General features: G+C 38.9%; 1 protein-coding gene across 13 annotated transcripts in view; it reads right to left on the bottom strand.

Annotated features, from left to right (window-relative positions):
• The window catches only part of FANCI (FA complementation group I), an 82,270-nt gene that overhangs the window by 21,046 nt on the left and 41,258 nt on the right, over nt 1–19,966 (bottom strand). For 12 of the 13 annotated variants that reach the window (XM_077940274.1, XM_077940273.1, XM_077940278.1 and 9 more), the window contains 11 exons: nt 18,688–18,775; nt 16,168–16,298; nt 15,640–15,710; nt 13,262–13,376; nt 10,966–11,088; nt 5,635–5,703; nt 4,223–4,324; nt 3,118–3,294; nt 2,920–3,041; nt 2,011–2,175; nt 921–1,100 (listed from right to left, as the gene is read on the bottom strand). In XM_077940274.1, the coding sequence (XP_077796400.1) occupies nt 921–1,100; nt 2,011–2,175; nt 2,920–3,041; nt 3,118–3,294; nt 4,223–4,324; nt 5,635–5,703; nt 10,966–11,088; nt 13,262–13,376; nt 15,640–15,710; nt 16,168–16,298; nt 18,688–18,775 (1,343 nt within the window). The remainder of the gene's footprint in view (nt 1–920; nt 1,101–2,010; nt 2,176–2,919; nt 3,042–3,117; nt 3,295–4,222; nt 4,325–5,634; nt 5,704–10,965; nt 11,089–13,261; nt 13,377–15,639; nt 15,711–16,167; nt 16,299–18,687; nt 18,776–19,966) is intronic. The other variant, XM_077940279.1, reaches the window with a different exon arrangement.

The raw sequence follows: 19,966 nt of genomic DNA, 5'->3' as shown, positions 1-19,966 counted from the left end.
CAGCCTGGGTGACAGAGCAAGACCTGTCTCCAAAAAAAAAAAAGTAGTAAATAAAATAAATTAAAATTAAAAATTAAAAAGTAGTTGGGCATGGTGGCATGCACCTGTAGTCCCAGCTATTCAGAAAGCTGCAGTGGAATGACTGTTTGAACCTGGGAGAAAGAGGTTGCCGTGAGCTAAGATTGCACCATAGCATTCCACCCTGGGCAACAGAGTGAGACTCAAAAAAACCCCCAAAAAACAACAAAAAAGAAACAAAAGGAGGGGTGCGCCAGGGGAAGGCAGGACTAGAAAAAAGACCCTATGTCAATGACTGCACTTTTTTTCACTCTTTTGAGACAGAGTTTTGCTCTTGTCACCCAGGCTGGAGTGCAACGGTGTAATCTATGCTCACCGCAACCTCCACCTCCCTGGTTCAAGCAATTCTCCTGCCTCAGCCTCCCGAGTAACTGGGATTACAGGCATGCACCACCAAGCCCGGCTAATTTTTGTATATTTAGTAGAGACAGGGTTTCCCCATGTTGGTCAGGCTGGTCTCGAATTCCTGACCTCAGGTAATCTACCCGCCTTAGCCTCCGAAAGTGCTGGGATTACAGGCGTGAGCTGCCGTGCCTGGCTTTTTTTTTTTTTTTTTTTTTTTTTTTTTTTGAGAGTCTTGCTCTGTCACCCAGGCTAGAGTGCAGTGATATGAACTCAGCTCACTGCAACCTCCACCTCCCAGTTCAAGCAATTCTCCTGCCTCAGCCTCCTGAGTAGCTGGGATTACAGGCACCTGCCACGACGCTTGGCTAATTTTTTATATTCTTTCACTCTTAAAATATGTGTAACCTCAAATTACCTTCATCCTCCGTTCCCAGTTTGTTCTCTTGAAGACACCACGGCCAGGTGGAGTAAGTTTCTAAGGGGTGGGAGTGGCTTACCGAGTTATGTCACAGAGGTTCTGAAAGATCTTGTCTGGGTTTTGGCCATCAGGGCCACTCACATGCCCCGTTTCCTTTAGCTGCTGTACTTTCTGCAGAGCTATGTTCACTGCATAGCGCATAAACTCACTGCTAGACCTGAGAACAGAAAGGCTTTCTTGGTGGCTTTGGATACTATCCCTAGAGAGAGAGAGAGAACAAGAAAGATTCCCTTACTGCTATTGGTATATGGAATTAAGCTTTCTAGAAATTGTTCAGAACAGCAGCACCCAACAGCTTGCCAGTAAGCTCCAACTGGCAGACTCTCTAGGCAGCCCAAGCTATAGTCACTGCTATGGCTGCCCTTTTATAATTGTTATTCCTAGTGGTTCCTCATTTTCTCCCCCTCCCCAAATCCTTTACTTTGATAAAATTTAAATGTCAGTCTTAGTCTCTTTTTCTGTTCCTTTGTATTTTTAATTCGGTCACTCCCCACCTATCTGTCTATTTATTTATTTATTTAGAGACAGAGTTTTGTTCTTGTTGCCCAGGCTGGAGTGCAATCGCGTGATCTCAGCTCACTGCAACCTCTGCCTCCTGGGTTTAAGTGATTCTCCTGCCTCAGCCTCCCAAGTAGCTGGGATTACAGGTGCGCACCACCATGCCCGGCTAATTTTGTATTTTTAGTAGAGATGAGGTCTCACCATATTGGTCATGGCTGGTCTTGAACTTCTGACCTCAGGTGATCCACCCACCTCAGTCTACCAAAGTACTGGAATTACAGGAGTGAGACACCAGGCCTGGTGCCCCCTACCTTTTTAAATCTGTTATCTTGCACAAGCCACTTATATAGACTTTCTTAAAACACCCTGTTGGAATTCATCCCTACCTTTTCATTTATTAGCCCACTGTTCCTCATTTATCCTTTAATAATTCAAGGTACCTATTTAAAGTACCTACCTAGGATTGTCCAGCATTCATTTCAAGAAAATTAAAACCTCCTGACTTAATTCTTACTGTAAATAATCCAAACGAGGTGAAACAAGTGAGCCTAGGTAGGCATACGATCCTCGGGGAGTGGCTGTCTTTAAGCACTCTAGCAGAACCTTACCTGAAAAGAACAGTGAGAAGACTGGACACAAATTTCATGGACAAAAGACTATCATTTGTCTTGTTGGCCATTTTAGTTTTGGCTTTACCAGCTTTTTCATTAAGGATGTCAGAGAGCTTTTTGTAACACATAAATAAGCTCAGAATGTCCTCAAATTTGTTCTTACTGTAAAAAACAAAAAAGAGACCGCTAAGGACAAACATCAGAATATTGTGGTTTACTTTTACATATGATAATAAATAAATCACAATGCTTCTTTAAATATCATATTTTAGACAAAACATTATAAATGAATAGAACTTCGTTAATATAATACTCCCAGGTCATAGCAATCTATCTGGGTTATGTTTCCCCTGGTGTGACCTCGGCTCACCGCAACCTCTGCCTCTCAGGCTCAAGTGATTCCCCTGCCTCAGCGTCCTGAGTAGCTGGGACTACAGGTCCCCACCACTACCACCCGGCTAATTTTTACATTATTAGTAGAGACGGGGTCTCACCATGTTGGCCAGGCTGGTCTTGAACTCCTGATCTCAAATGATCCACCCACCTTGGCCTCCCAAAGTTCTGGGATTACAGGCGTGAGCCACTGTGCCTGGCCTCCCCTCCCTTATTTATACCAGTCCCTGCAGAGCATTAAGGTCCAATACTACCACCAATCAAAATTTCCATTAGGAGTTCTTGAATTCAGGGTCTGGGAAATTCTGAGTAAGTGAAACCCTGCTGGAGGGCTTTCATTTTATAGGCCTGGTAAGCATATACTTCAGTGTTCTCTAGTGGAAAGAACACAGTTTAGTCTTAGACTAGGTGCTCATTTAGTCTGTTTACTGCCTGGAATATTGCTACAGTAAAAATATATAAATAAAATGGAGAATTCACCAAATTACAAGTGGAGTTATGGCAATACCTTACCTGAAATTACTTATGGAGAAATTGTATTCTATTAAAACCTCACAAACTCCCATCACAAGAAAAGCACAGATATTATTTTTTATGCCAATACTGGTGCTCTGAGAAAAATCTGCTGATTTATCCTAAAAGACACAAGATACAAATTAATAAGCTACTAAAGAACTCCATCATTCAATACAGCTGAAGACTCGCAATTACCAGTTCAAAGTCTTCCAGCTCACTCTTAATCATTCTATTAGTAATGGACTCCAATATATCATCTAGGGCTTGGTAGAATGCCTCTTCCTCCTCCTCTTCCTCCTCTCCCTGCTGTAAGGGTATCACTGTATTCTTATACCAGGCTAAACAATGCTGAATACAACACAGCAGATAATCCTGTAGGAGAAAATAAGTAAATTAAATACTCTTGAGTGTTGATGGATAACCTATAAAGTTGTTCATAACCAGCAAATAATTCTTATCTATAAGGATAAAGAAAATGATTCATTAGTGTTACAAATTAAGTCCATCTAAATTAACGAAACTGGGAAAATAAACTGAATAGCAGCATCCTTTTCTAATGCTGCCCCCCGAAAATTGGCCTAAGTGGCTGACACCTCAAAATGCAACATTAGATGTGCTATCTCTGGTCTGATACAAATAACCCTGGAGCTAGGTGGTGAAGTTAAATCTTCTGTAGTTCATTTGAGTCCCAGAAGCTATTCTAAAGATAGAGGTTTATGTTGAGGGAATCTTTAGGAGACCAACACAGCATCTTAGATCTAGGCTGAGGACATCTCATGTCACAGAAGGCACAAAAATGAAGGTAAGATATGACAACGGAAAGACTTCCTCCTTTCTTCTGCCATGAGTTATAAGTTACGTGGGGTGAGAGTTTCCATTTTTATCCTCTTCGCTGTCCTAAGGCTAGATAAGAACAGAAAGTCAACCAGGCCAGCTCCTTTGAAGGTTCAACAGTGCCAATCCTAGTTCAGCCTAAATCATATACATCCTCTAGACTAATGAAGCAGGTCCCCATTCTAAAGCATATTTAGTAAATGTAATCAAAGATTCATAAATGAGATAAAATATTCTCTGGGGGAAGTGATGGAAGCCTTGATTTAGTAAAGGGCTAACACAGAGATAACTTACCAATAGATCCAAAATAATAAGGGTTCAGAAATGATAAGCAGGGAAGACTTAAAAGTAAACATTCATTGGAAGAACCAGGAAGAGAGTTTCACAGGGAAAGGTATCTCTTTGCGAAGTTCAACCCTATCCTTAATACTAAAAATAATGGTTGAAGGAAGAATAAAAGTCTCACCAGTGGTTCTTGTAGAGAGATTTTATCTCCTTGGGTCAGAATACAAGCTTCTAATTTCAAAGGAGGCAGCAGATCAGGTTTTGGCTCATAGAACTGTTTTAACTGTGTATAGTAAGGAAAAAAAGACATCTTGGCTCATAAATGCTTTTTACTTTTTTAACTTGTCAGGTGAAAGGTATCTTTAATGTCTAATGCCTTCTAAGACACATTTCCCAACTGTTCAAAGAACAATGCAGCCAAATTTTTATTGCTTTGGCTTACGCACATCCTGTGCTCTTGCTTTGGATATAGTACTGATTAGGTTCATCTTTCCTATTCCAATTCCTTCTATTCCTAAACTTGTACATGCAATCAACATTTTCAGTTAACTTAGAGGTTAAAAATATAGGATCCAGAGTCAGAATGGCTGAGTCCAAGATCCCAGTACCATTACTTATTACTGGTTTTTATAAGGGTATCTGTACCTTGGTTCCTCATCTTAAAAATGAGGATATTATTAATATTCATTGTATAAGGATTAAACATGACAATACATGTAAAGTACTTCAAACAGTATTTGGCATATAAGAGAGCCCAAAAAATATGAGTTACTATTTTTCTTTTAACTTTTGGAGTCTGCAGAATTTTACTGGCCTGCACATTAACTTGAGTCAGAAAGTGCTATTCTATGCCTTCAAACACAATTTTCTATTTTTGTTAAACATGCCAATGTAAATGTGTTGATTACAGTTTGAAAGATACAATATAGCTAACAGAATATAAATTTTATATAGGATCAAGCCCAAGGCCAAATGAAAAGCTTTTGATGGATAGTATGGGACCTTCCAATATTTTCACACATCTGAGACCTTAATTTCAAATGAAACTTCATAACTATCATAAAGCAATGGCATTGAGAGCAAACAAAATGACAGACTAGGGGTCTAGAGGAACCCTCCTGGTAGAGAGTCTCTAATCTTGAAGATTAGAAGAATTTAGTCTTCTAATTTAAAAAATTGTTAACTGAAAAGTGCAGAAAGGAACGTAAAAGACATCCATGTATCTGTTACCCAGATTTAAGAAATAATATTTTGCTATATTTGTTTTGTATTTCTTTTTTCTTTCAGAAATATAACATAATGGATACAGCTGCTGATAGTCCTTATATAAACGGTTCTTCAAAATGTCCTTCTGACTTGGGATACAGACTGTTAATTCACAGGGATAACTGCTAGATGATGGTATTATGGCAGACAGGTAAGCGGTGACCGAGAAAAGACAACCCAGAACAGCATCACATACCCATAGCATGTTCACAAAGTACCAATGTACTCGTTGGGAATTATTTTATATTTTGAAAGGTCTAAAAACCATCAATTGTCTCTCAATCCTTGATTATCTGTTTTCCATATATCCGTAAAAATGTATTTTACCTGTGAGAGCAGAGTTTGCATGATTGAATTAGCCAGCTGAGAGTTCCTTCGAAGAACATCATAAAACCCCTAAGAGGAATCAAAGAGAAGAAATAAGCGCTTTAACAGGGATACTAGTGATTTGGACAATCATAACTTAAAAATAACACTTTCTTTATCCTCTTCTCAGTTCTTTCCTACCGAGACCATATTTGATGGTCCTAAATGACCGTATTTTTTTCCCAACCAAAATTTCCTAGTCTTAGTTAAGAACTGCTCAGATTAAAATCCTGGGGAGGCCAGGTGCAGTAACTCACACCTGTAATCGCAGCATTGTGGGAGGCTGAGACAGGCAGATCACTTGAGGCCAAGAGTTCGAGACCAGCCTGGCCAACACAGCAAAACCCTGTCTCTACTAAAAAATACAAAAATTAGCCAAGCGTGGTGGCACACGCCTATAATCCCAGCTACTCAGGAGGCTGAGGTATGAAGGTTGCAGTGAGCTGAGATCACGCCAGCACTCCAGCCCAGGCAACAGAGCAAGACTCCGCCTCAAAAAAAAAAACAAAAAACAAAAAACAAAATAAAAAAACAACAACAATAATCCTGGGGAGAACTTTCTTTCTAGAACCTGGAAAAGAGGTTATACAGTTCATCTGTGAGTAAAAGCAAATGAGAATTGATCAAAAAAATATTTTTTGTTTAAAGAAAAGAAACAGGCCAGACATGGTGGCTCATGCCTGTAATCCCAGCACTCTGGAAGGCCAAGGCAGAGGATCACCTGAGGTCAGGAGGTCAAGACCAGCCTGGTCAACATGGTGAAACCCCATCTCTACTAAAAATACAAAAATCAGCCAGGTGTGGTGATGCACGCCTGTGGTCCCAGCTACTTGGGAGACTGAGGCAGGAGAATCACTTGAACCTGGGAGGGGGAGGTTGCGGTGAGCCGAGACCTGAGATCGCACCAGTGCATTCCAGTCTGGGCAACAGAGTGAGACTCCGTCTCAAAAAAAAAAAAAAAAAAAGAAAAGAAATGAAAGAAAATTAATCCTAACAGGAATTAAAATATTTTATGATTGTGTAATGATAATAAAAAGACACTTTGTCTTGGCACAAAAATCTACAGGCAAAATTAAAAAATGGCATACAGAGATACATAGTACACATAAAGGAGGCAATGATGTCTGAACAAATGGTTAGCTTGGGGGAAAAGCTCCTTATATATATTATCATACAAATTCAGGATGAATTAAGTAGCTAAACATCAAAAATAAATGCATTAAAAAAAAAAAGAAAATGTTAGTGAATATTCACTGGAAGGATTTGGACTTTCTACAGATAAAATGGGCCAGGCACGGTAGCTCATGCCTTTAATCCTAGTACTTTGGAAGACTGAGGCAGGAGGGCCGCTTGAAGCCAGGGCATTTGAGATCATCCTGGGCAACAAAATGAGACCGTGTCTCTAAAAAAAGTTAAAAAAAAAAAAATTAGCTGGGTGCAGTGGCTTGTGCCTATGGTCCCAACCATTTGGGGAGGGGGCTGAGGCAAGAGGATTGTTTGAGCCTAGGAGCTGGAGGCTGCAGTGAGTTAGACTGCACCAGTGCACTCCAGCCTGGATAACAGAGCAAGACTCTGTCTCTTAAAAAAAATAAAAAAAAGTAAGAGAAGACATCTCAAAGGAAGAAAATCAATAGATTTAGTAACCAAAAATTATTATTTCTGTAAGTCTAAAAGGATATTTAAAAAAAAGCAAATGGCATTCTGGCATATACTTGCAACAAATATGACAAGTTATTTAGTTATTTATATCACTACATAAGGTATTTTTATATACCAATGATATACTAAGACTGCTGAATAAATGAACAGCAATATTTTAATAGGTTTAAGTCTATGATTCACTTCATGTTAATTTATTTTACTTTAGAGCTAAATAAGGGTGAAGTTTTTTTTTGTTTTTGTTTTTTTCCGTGGGGGCTGCATATCAAGGACTGTACAAGAGTTAACACATGAAGTCTAAGACTGTCTATCCTTAGTGCACCTTTGCCAGCTGGTGGCTGAGAATTTGGCTGGTAAACAGTTACTTACACTGATACAACGCTCACCCTAAATCAGAGTGGCTCACCGTGCCTTAACTGTTTAAACAATGTGGTTATACAGAATATGGGCATACCTAATTTTATTGCAATTTGCTTGACTGCACTTCGCAGATATTACTTTTACAAATTAAAGATTTGTGGCAACCCTATGTCAAGCAAGTCTATCAGCACCATTTTTCCAAAAGCATGTGCTCACTTCATGTCTGTGTCACATTTTGGTAATTCTCACAATATTTCAAACTTTCTCATTATTATTGTATGTGTTATGGGGATCTATGATAAATGATCTTTGATAGTAATTGGTTTGAGGAGTCACAAATTGTGTCTATATAAGATAGTGAACTTAATTGATAAATGCTGTGTATGTTCTGACCATTCCACTGACTGGGCCATCCCATCTCTCCACCTCTCCTCAGGCCTCCCTATTCCCTGTGACAAAACAATATTGAAATGAGATCAATTAATAACTTCTACAATGGCACATAAGTATTCAAGTGAAAGGAAGAGTCGCACATCTTTCACTTTAAATCAAAAGCTAGAAATGATCAAGTTTAGTAAGAAAGGCATGTCACAAGCTGAGGCAGGTCAAAAGCTAGGCTTCTTGCACCAAAGAGCCAAGCTGTGAATGCAAAGAAAATGTTCTTAATGGAAATTTAAAGTGCTACTCCAGTGAACACATGAATGATTAGAAAGCAAAACAGCCTTATTGCTGATGTGGAGAAAGGTTTAGTGGTCTAGATAAAAGACCAAGCCAACCACAACATTCCCTTAAGTCAAAGCCTAACCCAGAGCAAGGACTAAACTCCTCAATTCTATAAAGCCTGAAAGAGATGAGAAAGCTGCCAAAGGAAAGTTGAAGTGAGCAGAGGTTGGTTTATGAGGTTTAAGGAAAGAAGCCATCTCCATAACATAAAAGTGCAAGGGGCTGGGCGCAGTGGCTCACACCTGTAATCCCAGCACTTTGGGAGGCCGAGGCGGGTGGATCACGTGGTCAAGAGATTGAGACCATCCTGGCCAACATGGTGAAACCCAGTATCTACTAAAAATACAAAAATTAGCTGGGCGTGGTGGCATGAGCCTGTAGTCCCAGCTACTTGGGAGGCTGAGGCAGGAGAATCACCTGAACCTGGGAGGTGGAGGTTGCAGTGAGCCGAGATTGCGCCACTGTACTCCAGCCTTGTGACAGAGTAAGACTCAAAAAAAAAAAGTGCAAGGTGAAGCAGCAAATGCTGATGGAGCAGGTGAGGCAAATTATCCAGAAGATATAGCTAACATAATTGATGGAGGTAGCTATATTAAACAGATTTTCAAAGTAGATGAACTAGCCTTATATTCCAAGAAGATTTTATCTGAGACTTTCCTAGCTAGGGAGGAGAAGTCAATGCCTGGCTTCAAAGGACAGGCTGTCTTGTTAGGGGTTAATGTAGCTGGTGACTTTAAGTTGAAGTCAATGCTTATTTACTATTCCAAAAATCCTAGGGCCCTTAAGAATTATGCTACATCTACCCTGCCTATGCTCTATAAGTGGAAAAACAAAGCCTGCATAATAACACATCTGTTTATAGCATGGTTTACTGAATATTTTAAGCCCAGTGTTGAGACCTACTGCTCAGGAAAAAAAAAAATTCCTCTCAAAATATTATTGCTCATTGATACTGTGCCTAGGCACCTAAGAGCACGGATGGAAATGTACAGAAAGATGAATGCTGTTTTCATATATGCTACCACAATATCCTCTGGGTAAGTTATATGCTACTCACAAGTTAGTTGTATTTCTCTTAGCTGTACTATCATAATAACGAGTGATTTAATCAGACATTCAGTAAACTGTTGAAAACCTAGTGCAAAAAGAAGTTGCTTTTATAAAAACTAAGTTAGGCTGGGCATGGTGGCTCACACCTGTAATCCCAACACTTTGGGATGCTGAGACAGGTGGATCACTTGAGGCCAGGAGTACAAGACCAGCCTGGTCAACATGGTGAAATCCCATCTCTACTAAAAACACAAAAATCAGCTGGGCATGGTGGCGCACACCTGTAATCCCAGGTACTCAGGAGGCTGAGAAGCAGGAGAATTACTTGAACCCAGGAGATGGAGGATGGAGGTTGCAGTGAGCCGAGAATTGTGTCACTGCACTCCAGCCTGGGTGACAGAGCAAGACTCTGTCTCAAAGAAAAAAAAAACTAAGTTAAATGTTCAGAAAGTCAGTCTCTCAAACCAATTTCTGATAAATTAGGCGTAAGGCAATTGTAAAAAGAGAAAAAACTGAAGCTATCTAAAAGATTTTTGTACTAAACTGTCTGAAGTAGCTTAAAGTTTTTATACCACTTTAGGTAAACACAAATTTGAAACTATAGGCAATAAATTAAGGGTATGGGTTTGTATGAGAGACAGGAAGTAAACTTGTACTCAATAACAAAACAAAGGACTTGGTCTTAAGACTGGCAAATTTATAGTACATTTAAATATTTCAAATTAAAATAAAATATTTAAGGTCTATCAACTGTGTTTTATGATTCCTCACCTTAAAAACCTTAATTTTTTTTTTTTTTTAGAGACGGAGTCTCGCTGTGTCGCCCAGGCTGGAGTGCAGTGGCGCGATCTTGGCTCACTGCAAGCTCCACCTCCTGGGTTCACGCCATTCTCCTGCATCAGCCTTCCGAGTAGCTGGGACTACAGGCGCTGCCACCACGCCCAGCTAATTTTTTGTATTTTTAGTAGAGACAGGGTTTCACCATGTTAGCCTGGATGGTCTCCATCTCCTGACCTCGTGATCCACCTGTCTCGGCCTCCCAAAGTGCTGGGATTACAGGTGTGAGCTGCCGCGCCCGGCCAAAAAAAATTTTTTTTAGAGACAAGGTCTCATTCTGTTGCCTGGGTTGGAGTGCAGTGGTGTGATCATAGCTCACTGCAACCTCAAACTGCTGGGATCCTCCTGCCTCAGCTTCCTGAGTAGCTGGGACCACAGGCGCATGTCACCACACCCAGCTAATGTTTTTTATTTTCTTATTTTTTGTAAAGAGAGTCTTGCTTGATCCTCCTGCCTTGAATTCACAAGGAGTTGGGATTACAAGTGTGAGCCACTGTGCCCTGCCTTAAACAACTTTTTGACTAAACATTACTAGCTACTGGTGCTGACTACATCAAATAAGAGCATATCTACTGTACTTTTATAATCACACAAAAAAATTACTAAAATAAAAAGAATTATTAGTTGGGGGTTTGCTACATTCCTTCCATTCTACTGACTTACCTCATAAAGCATGAGTCGAACATCAGCTTGCTGGCTTAAGCATCTCCTCAAACTATCCATGATCTCAAGGCAAAAAGTTTCATTGGCAACAGAATTGTAATGACTGTGAACATCCACATGAACCTGAAAGGAAGACAGGCCAATTCATGTCTATCTTACCAAAGCAGTTTCCAATAAGGAGCTAAATAAGCCTATGTTCTTGGTCAAAAAAACTTAGCTTTCTCCACATCCCAAACTCCAGGGGTGAGACATACAGTATAATCATTACCATGCAGTAATAAGTGTCATTCTTATTCTGGTTTGGAATAAGAGAATTTTTAAGCATTTTAATAAAACTAACTGTTCCCATTCCTTAAGGTTTCCTTGACAATATCAATTGCTTAGGAAGGCACACTGCTTATTTCAAGCCACTAGAATCCAGTAGTAATAATATACATAATTTTATTTAAAAGCTCTAAGACTTCTTCAATAGCTAGAAGAATCTCACTCTTCCACAAATTCTAGAAAGGTTTAGAGGAAGACAGTTTTTTGTTTAGAAATGGATGTGACAAAGAATTGACATCCTTTGTGTAAATTATATAATAAAATCAGCAATTATACACCAAGAATTCCTAATCCTTACTCCAGGTATCACAGTAATGTAGTTCATACTGCCTGAAGCCAAATCCTTCTTCCACCCTTTCTTGGTTATATAACCTTGGGTGAGTTATTTAACCTGGCTCAGCCTCAGTTTACCTATCCTTAAAACGGGGATAATAACACACAAATGATAACTAGTGTTCCTAATATTTAATCTATGCTATAAGTTATAGACAAAGCTTTATATAGTTATACCAAAGCAATAAAGTGAGGATTCCTAGTCAAACTGTTATATATAAATATGTCTTCTATTTATATATCTTATAGTACATCATTTAAATTATGAAGACAATTTTATTGCTCCAAAGCCTAGATTACCAGATTATAAAAAGTTTTGTTTTCTCAGATTACAAGGTGTAATATATATACATGTGCAAAGTAAATAAATTGACATAAGAAAATAGGGATAATAATAGTATCTAGCCTCAGAGGACTGCTTTGAAGATTAAATGAGATAATAAATGTAAAGCACTTTAGCACAATATCTAGCACAGTGCTATCCAAAATAAATATAATATGGGCCGGGTGCAGTGGCTCACGCCTGCAATACCAGCACTCTGGGAGGCTGAGGTGGGCAGATCACAAGTTCAGGAGATTGAGACCATCCTGGCTAACACAGTAAAACCCTGTCTCTACTAAAAACACAAAAAATTAGCTGGGTGTGGTGGTGAGCACCTGTAGTCCCAGCTACTTGGGAGGCTGCGGTAGGAGAATGGCATGAACCTGGGAGGCGGAGCTTGCAATAAGCCGAGATTGTGCCACAGCACTCCAGCCTGGGCAATAGAGCAAAACTCTGTCTCCAAAAAAAAAAAAAAAAGAAAGAAATATAATATGAACCACAAATGCAAGCCATATATGTAATTTTATATTTTCCAGTAGCCACGTTAAAAAAGAGAAAGAGGTAAAGTCAATTTTAATATTTTCTGTAACCCTACACATACAAAATTCTCTCTGAAGATGTAATCAATATTAAACATTATTAGATTTTTACATTCTTTTATTTCAAAATCTGGTATGAAGGCTGGGCGCGGTGGCTCAAGCCTGTAATCCCAGCACTTTGGGAGGCCGAGACGGGCGGATCGCGAGGTCAGGAGATCGAGACCATCCTGGCTAACGCGGTGAAACCCCGTCTCTACTAAAAAAATACAAAAAAACTAGCCGGGCGTGGCGGCGGGCGCCTGTAGCCCCACCTACTCTGGAGGCTGAGGCAGGAGAATGGCATAAACCCGGAAGGCAGAACTTGCAGTGAGCCAAGATCTGGCCACTGCACTCCAGCCTGGGTGACAGAGGCTCAGCCCCGTCTCAAAAAAAAAAAAAAAAAAAAAAAAAAATCTGGTATGAATTTTGCACATACAGCACAACACAATGTGGACTAGTCACATTTCAATCAAATGTTCCATTTAGTAGCCACACTGAGGATAGTGGCTACCATACTGGATAGCACAGTTTAGCATACAGTAAATCTGCCATTAATAAGTGTTAGCCAATATCATCATCATTATCATCACCACCACCATCATCATCATCATCATCATCAGACTCTTTAGTTCTAGGATCATTCTTATAACCATAACAGGAATAAAAGAAAACAGCATGCATTTCATCAATGCACATGAATGATATGCACACACTGCAAGTTAACATAAATAATCCTTACCTGACTGAAACTGAGAGACTGACTGCACTGAGAGGATGACAGGCTGCCTAAAACTTTGAAGTTCTTCAGGAGCAGTAAAAATCCAGCAACTGCAGATTTTCGGGCATCAAGCTGGCTAGCTCAGAAATAGAGAAGTTAACAAACCTGTTTCACAGGAATATGCTTCTGGGTCAGAAAAATACAGCCAGTTGCATACAGAGAAGGCATATGTATAAACAATGAAGCGTAGAGCAAAACAAAGTGAATTTATGTACTCAAAATAAAGTATCAGCTGTTCAAAGCAATTTATAGTACAGAAATTGAACTGACATTTTTCATTACTTAACTCATGATACTCTACTTCCTTCTATCCTGCTCTCAAGTCTATGTGAGGAATAAGAATAAGAGTGCCGAGAGACTGCAAAATTGGCTGGTTACTCAAATGTAGGAAATCGCTGATTTTAAGCCCCAGTACTCAGCAGGAGAAACAGAATGGAGAACCTCACGAGGACATACTTTCCTCCCCTCCAGATGGCTAGACACCGAAGAAGGAAAAATACTTTTGCCTGCAGCTAACCAATAGAAATTACTTAAAACCGTTCACCAAACCTTCCACTTAGGCATTGATAGCACCCATCAGATGGCCAAATTATTATTTACACTGGACCAAGCCTTTTCAAAACTATCAAGCAGATAGTCAGGGCCTGTGAAGTGTGCCAAAGAAATAATCCCCTGCACTGCAGGCCACACATTTGAATCCCTATACCTTTAACCTCCTTTGTAAGTTTGTCTCTTCCAGAATCGAAACTGTAAAACTACAAATGGTTCTTCAAATGGAGCCCCAGATGCAGTCCATGACTAAGATCTACCGCGGACCCCTGGACCAGTCTGTTAGCCCATGCTCCGATGTTAATGACATTGAAGGCACCCTTCCCGAGGAAATCTCAACTGCACAACCCCTACTAGGCCCCAATTCAGCAGGAAGCAGTTAGAGCGGTCATCGGCCAACCTCCCCAACAGCACTTGGGTCTTCCTGTTGAGAGGACGGACTGAGACAGAACTAGCTGGATTTCCTAGGCCAACTAAGAATCCCTAAGCCTAGCTGGGAAGGTGACCGCTTCCACCTTTAAATATGGGGCTTGCACCTTAGCTCACACCTGACCAATCGGATAGTAAAGAGAGCTCACTAAAATGCTAATTAGGCAAAAACAGGAGGTAAAGAAATAGCCAATCATCTATTGCCTGAGAGCACAGCAGGAGGGACAAGGATTGGGATATAAACCCAGGCATTCAAGCCAGCAACAGCAACCCCCTTTGGGTCCCCTCCCTTTGTATGGGAGCTCTGTTTCCACTCTATTTCACACTATTAAATCTTGCAACTCCAAAAAAAAAAAAAAGAAAAGAAAAGAAATTGCTGATTTTGCCATGTTTGAAGGAGTGCTTTCCTTCATATGCTCTCTTTCATCACAGGATAATGTAGTACTTGATGCCATGTAAACTCTCCATCCAGAAAATGTCACACTCATCTTCTCACTGAGGCTCAATGACTAATACATGTTAAAGATGTTACAACATAATATCTCAGTCTATTCGCCATGCCTTTGGGTGAGGAGTAACAAAAACTGTTAATTCTAGAACAAAGATAATAGCATATGGCTTAGTTGTTCCTGTGGACACCCATGAATATATTTTAATATGGCCAATGTGATATTAATTGGGTATCTTATCCTCAAAGTACCAAATGCTTTTCACATATTACTGTCTTATATTTTTAGGAGATGGTATGATCATCTCTAGCTTATATACTAAGAAATAAAGGAAGAGATGTTAGGAGGGATTGGCTAAGCTACAAATAAAACTCATTCCCCTCAACAATTAATTTGATCTTCTAGCCTCTAGATCATAATTCAGATGTTCACTAAAATGAGATTCTTAAGTATATTCCTCTTGACTAAGTTCCAAAGCAGTCCCCTTTGGTACTGCTGCCAGCTCAGGTTTCAGAGTATTTGGCACTAGAACATTATCCTGAAGATTATTCTAATGTAGCAGAGTAAAGTACTTGACATCACAAGCTCTGATATTAGAACTGACTTTGAATCCTTGCTCCACCACCAGCTATTGTTTTAGGTTTGGAAAGTTACTCATCTTCTCTAAGCCTAAGTTTTCTTATCTGTAAAATGGGAATTGCAATAATTCTTACTTCATAGGGTTGCTCTGAAGACTAAATGAAAAAAGCACACAAAGGACTTAGCAAAATGCCTTATTTGATGAAATTGCTCTGCGGGGCTGGGAATTCGCATGATCACTGTGAACAGGTGGTACTAGGAGATGGCAAAGATAACTTTAGCCCCAACATTAGAGGGCGACATCTTCCTATGATATAAAAAGATGCTACCTACTTGGCAAACATAGCTTTCCGAAGAACAAGTATCAAGGAGTCTCTCATTGACATGCTGACTTTGAGAAGAGGCTGAAAAAGAATCAGTGGGTAAAAACAGAACAAGTTTGCTTATTAGCCTTAGCTCATTTCCAATACTGTTACCATATGGCTTCTATAAGGAAGCTTACTTCTGTTTTATATATGCTTTAATGTTTATTACAGTTAACAAGGACAATAGTATACTTTGTAACACTACAATGAAACTGGTTGTGAATGCCTTTGTAAATCTATTGTACTCAATAATGTTCTAAGAGTTTTAATTATTTCATTAACTTGAAAATGAGTTAACAGAATAGTGCTATGGATAGTAAATAAACCTGGAAAACAGTCTTGCTCAATGCTCTTGCCCTTTTCATGCAAATTTTATGTTTCAGACTAAAGTGGAATAGATTTCTTAGACATATATATTTATACAGAAATGCATCAGACTTCCACTAGACAGTTAAACCTCAGTTTTGGCAAGTTACTTGGGAATCTGAAGACTTACCTGCACTGCCTTAAGTAGCCTTTGTACAGTCTGAAGGGGCAGAAAGGACAAATAGTCAAAAGCTTCTGTGACTTTAGAAGAACAACTTTGAAGAACTAAGGGTGCATACATGACAATATTTGAAAGCAGGTCTGAAAAACAGAATCTATAATCAGTTGCCTCAAATAACTACAGATGTTTGAAATAAAAGAAAAATAAGGAGAAAGAAATGTAAGTCTTTTGCTTCCTTTCTCAAATAAGTCAAGTATACTGCAATACAAATTTCTACTGATTCTATATATACTTTTTCTCCAATGTAACCAGGATAATTTTAGCTTTTTTCTGTGATAGTTTCAATTTCTCTAAAAATTAAACTGCCTAAAAGAAAGGAAGAAACCGATTACACTCCTAGACATAAGTAGTAGCACACATCTTTCTACTTCTAAGCTAAAATAAATCAATAAATATTTCTGAATTTTTAGTATGTGCAAACATAATATGGTTCTATTAGGAACATAAAAGTATAAAACATAGTCTTTCTTCAAAAATTTTAATAATTCAGTTGGAAGTAAAATTTTTTTTTTAAGAATTAAAGAGGTAAATCACAGAGCAATATCAAATATCTAATAATTCCAAACATAGTTTATTGCCTACTAAATGGTAAAAGGAGAGTTTAAATAGGAGTTCAAAGGAAGAAGAGATCATTATGAGTTGGCATATATTAGGAAAGCAATGAGAAGGAACTTAAACTAGGTTCTAAAAGATGGGGAACATTTAAATGCACAAAGAACTAGAAAGACCTACATATATAAAGGGAAAAGTATGGGTAAAGGTCTGAGAAAGGTAAGCATAAGACATATTCAGAAGATGGTAGGGAAATCAATGATGCTAGGGTGAAGAATCCAGGAAAGTAAATAACTGTCTTTAACATTGGAAAGGTAGGTTGGGATCCACTTGTCAAGGACTTTCAGTGCCAGGATAAAGAGCTGACGATTTGGCCAGGTGCGGTGGCTCACACCTGTAATCCCAGCACTTTGGAAGGTCGAGGCAGGTGGATCATGAGGTCAAGAGATTGAGACCATCCTGGCCAACATGGTGAAACACCGTCTCTACTAAAAATACAAAAATTATCTGGGTGTGGTGGCGCGTGCCTGTAGTCCCAGCTACTTGCAAGGCTGAAGCAGGAGAATTGCTTGAACCTGGGAGGCCGAGGTTGCAGTGAGCTGAGATCATACCACTGCACTCCAGCCTGGGTGACAGAGTGAGACTCCATCTCAAACAAACAAACAAACAAAAAGAGCTGACAATTTATTAAAGAACATATTGATGATTTTATAGTCATAAAGTGGTATTTTAGGAATACTAACCTGTGGTAATATGCAGGTTAAATTGCTGAAGGGAGAAGAAAAAGCCAGGAAACCAGTTAGAAAGCTGTGGTAGTAGTCTAAATTCAAGGTTGTAAGAATGGGAACTAGACAGTGGATGTGAGGTTGGGGGAAGGAGGGAATAAAAAGATAGAAAAAAATAACAGTATGAGGCAGAAAAATGACAGAACTTTGGTACCAAGTGTGTTTGAGAAAATAAAAGGTAATTCCAGCCTCCAGGACCTGGAGAGCCATGCTTCAAATAATGGAAATAGGAGCAGTGGAAAGGAAAATTTGTTTGAAGGGAGCTGTATTATATTTGAGGTAAAAGAAAAACTGGTCACAGGCAGGAAAAGAAGCAAACTCTTACAGTAGTCAGAGAACTTACCTAAAAAAGTTTCAGGGGAGTTATAAACAGTGATGAATGACATAGAGAAATTTTTAAAATTGGTGATTAAGACCAGTCAATTTAGACATTAGGAGTTACGTATTAAAAACAGCAAATTCAGGCTGGGTGTGGTGGCTCAAGCCTGTAATCCCAGCACTTTGGGAAGCTAAGGTGGGTGGATCACCTGAAGTCAGGAGTTCGAGACCAGCCTGGCCAGCATGGCGAAACCCTGCCTCTATTAATAATACAAAAATTATCTGGGCGTGGTAGCGTGTGCCTATACCAGCTACTGAGGAGGCTGAGACACAAGAATTGCTTGAACCCAGGAGGCAGAGGTTGCAGTGAGCTGAGATTGTGCCACTGCACTCCAGCCTGGGCAACAGAGTGAAACTGTGTCTAAAAAAGAAAAAAACAAAAAAACCCCAGCAAACTCAGAGGTTACCAGAGACAAATGCTGTGCAGTCCAAATGTCAAGGCTAAAAGGACTAGGAAGTCAATGAGTGGCAGCAGAAGGACAGCATTCATTTGAGAGGTATTAATAATAACAGAAAATGTTGAGGCAAAATGGAAGTTTTACTTATTGGTTAATTGTTGCTTTCCTTACTGACAACTACAGCCTTTTTGACAATTGACAATCCCAGACAACATAAATGGATTTGCTTTATTGGCATCCTATCAAAGATACTGCATTTAAATGCTCATTAAATTTTTTTTCCCAGGACCAAATGATTATGACATTTAAATGAAAATATTTCTAAAAACTTTATTCATGCTTTCAAAGTTTAATACCTAAGAAATGACTGATGGGAGAAGATGCTCTGGTAACAACCCTGTTGAGGACCTGCTCCAGAATTTCTTGTCTGATCATCTCATGGATCTAAAAACAACAGCATAAATAAAATATTCCTGGGTGACCTTCAGCTTTTAAGTATATCAATGCATGTCAGGCAGGATGAAGAACAGTTTGGATATGGGTAAAACTCAAAAACTCAGAATATAATGTGAATCACCTGGAAAGACAGAATCACTCAACTTTCCCCTTGTTCTGTGCTTCGATGATTCATTAGTAGGGTAAATACCATGTTTATTAGCCTAAAAGTACAGATCACATTAAACTATTGCTAATATAAGGTTCAGCATCAAACAGGACAAATTCTACTTAGGTATCCATTACCTGACAATATCCATATTCCTGACAGTACACATAACTTTTATTCTAAAAATTAAAATGTAAAAGCCCATGAAAATTTCTAGAAACTTAAAAGATCTTCCCTAACCCCTGTCTCAGTTTCTAGAAGCACAGCAGTTGCTGTTAAAAAGACCCATTCTGAATTTTCACTTAAATTTTAGTTAAAATTCTTACTTGAACTTAATTACTTTATGGTACAGACTAATTTCGTTCAGACCTCAGACTGTTAGTGACTTAGCAGCAATTTATAAAGATGACTTGATAAAGCTGACATCTATGTGAAATCAAATGGAGCCTCTTTAGTTTTGAAAAATAATAATTTAAATACAAAAACATACTCTAAGATAATGTCTTTAACAATATCACTGTAAAGCAGGGTAATTTATATTACATCATCAAATACACTTACAACTCCCAAGAACTATTCTGACATTTACTTCATAGTTCTGGATTAGAACACTAGATTTACATTTAGATCAGCCTCCCAAATAACATTTTCAGCAGACACTCTTCGTGTGTAGCTACATTAAACAACTGAACATTAAGAAGACTTAGAGGAATTACTAGCAAAGTTGTTTAACCTCAGATATGATCTAGCATTTTTTTATTCAAAACAAAATACATTTTTGAAAACTGTTTTGGAAATTAATATTGTCAGTGATAATTTGGTAATAATGTCAAAAAAATGTAAATTTCCCATTTTGGGTTCTTCAGAAACAATGAACCAATAAGTATGACTTTTTTTTTTTTTTTTTTTCTGAGATAGGGTCTCACTTTGTTACCGAGGCTGGAGTGCAGTGGTGCAAACACAGCTCACCATAGCCTTGACTTCCTGGGCTCAAGTGATCCACCTCAGTCACCCAAGTAACTGCAGGTGCA

This window comes from Macaca mulatta, chromosome 7 (genome assembly GCF_049350105.2).
Source record: "Macaca mulatta isolate MMU2019108-1 chromosome 7, T2T-MMU8v2.0, whole genome shotgun sequence".
Lineage (NCBI taxonomy): Eukaryota > Metazoa > Chordata > Mammalia > Primates > Cercopithecidae > Macaca > Macaca mulatta.
This window is presented reverse-complemented; position numbering and strand designations above follow the sequence as displayed.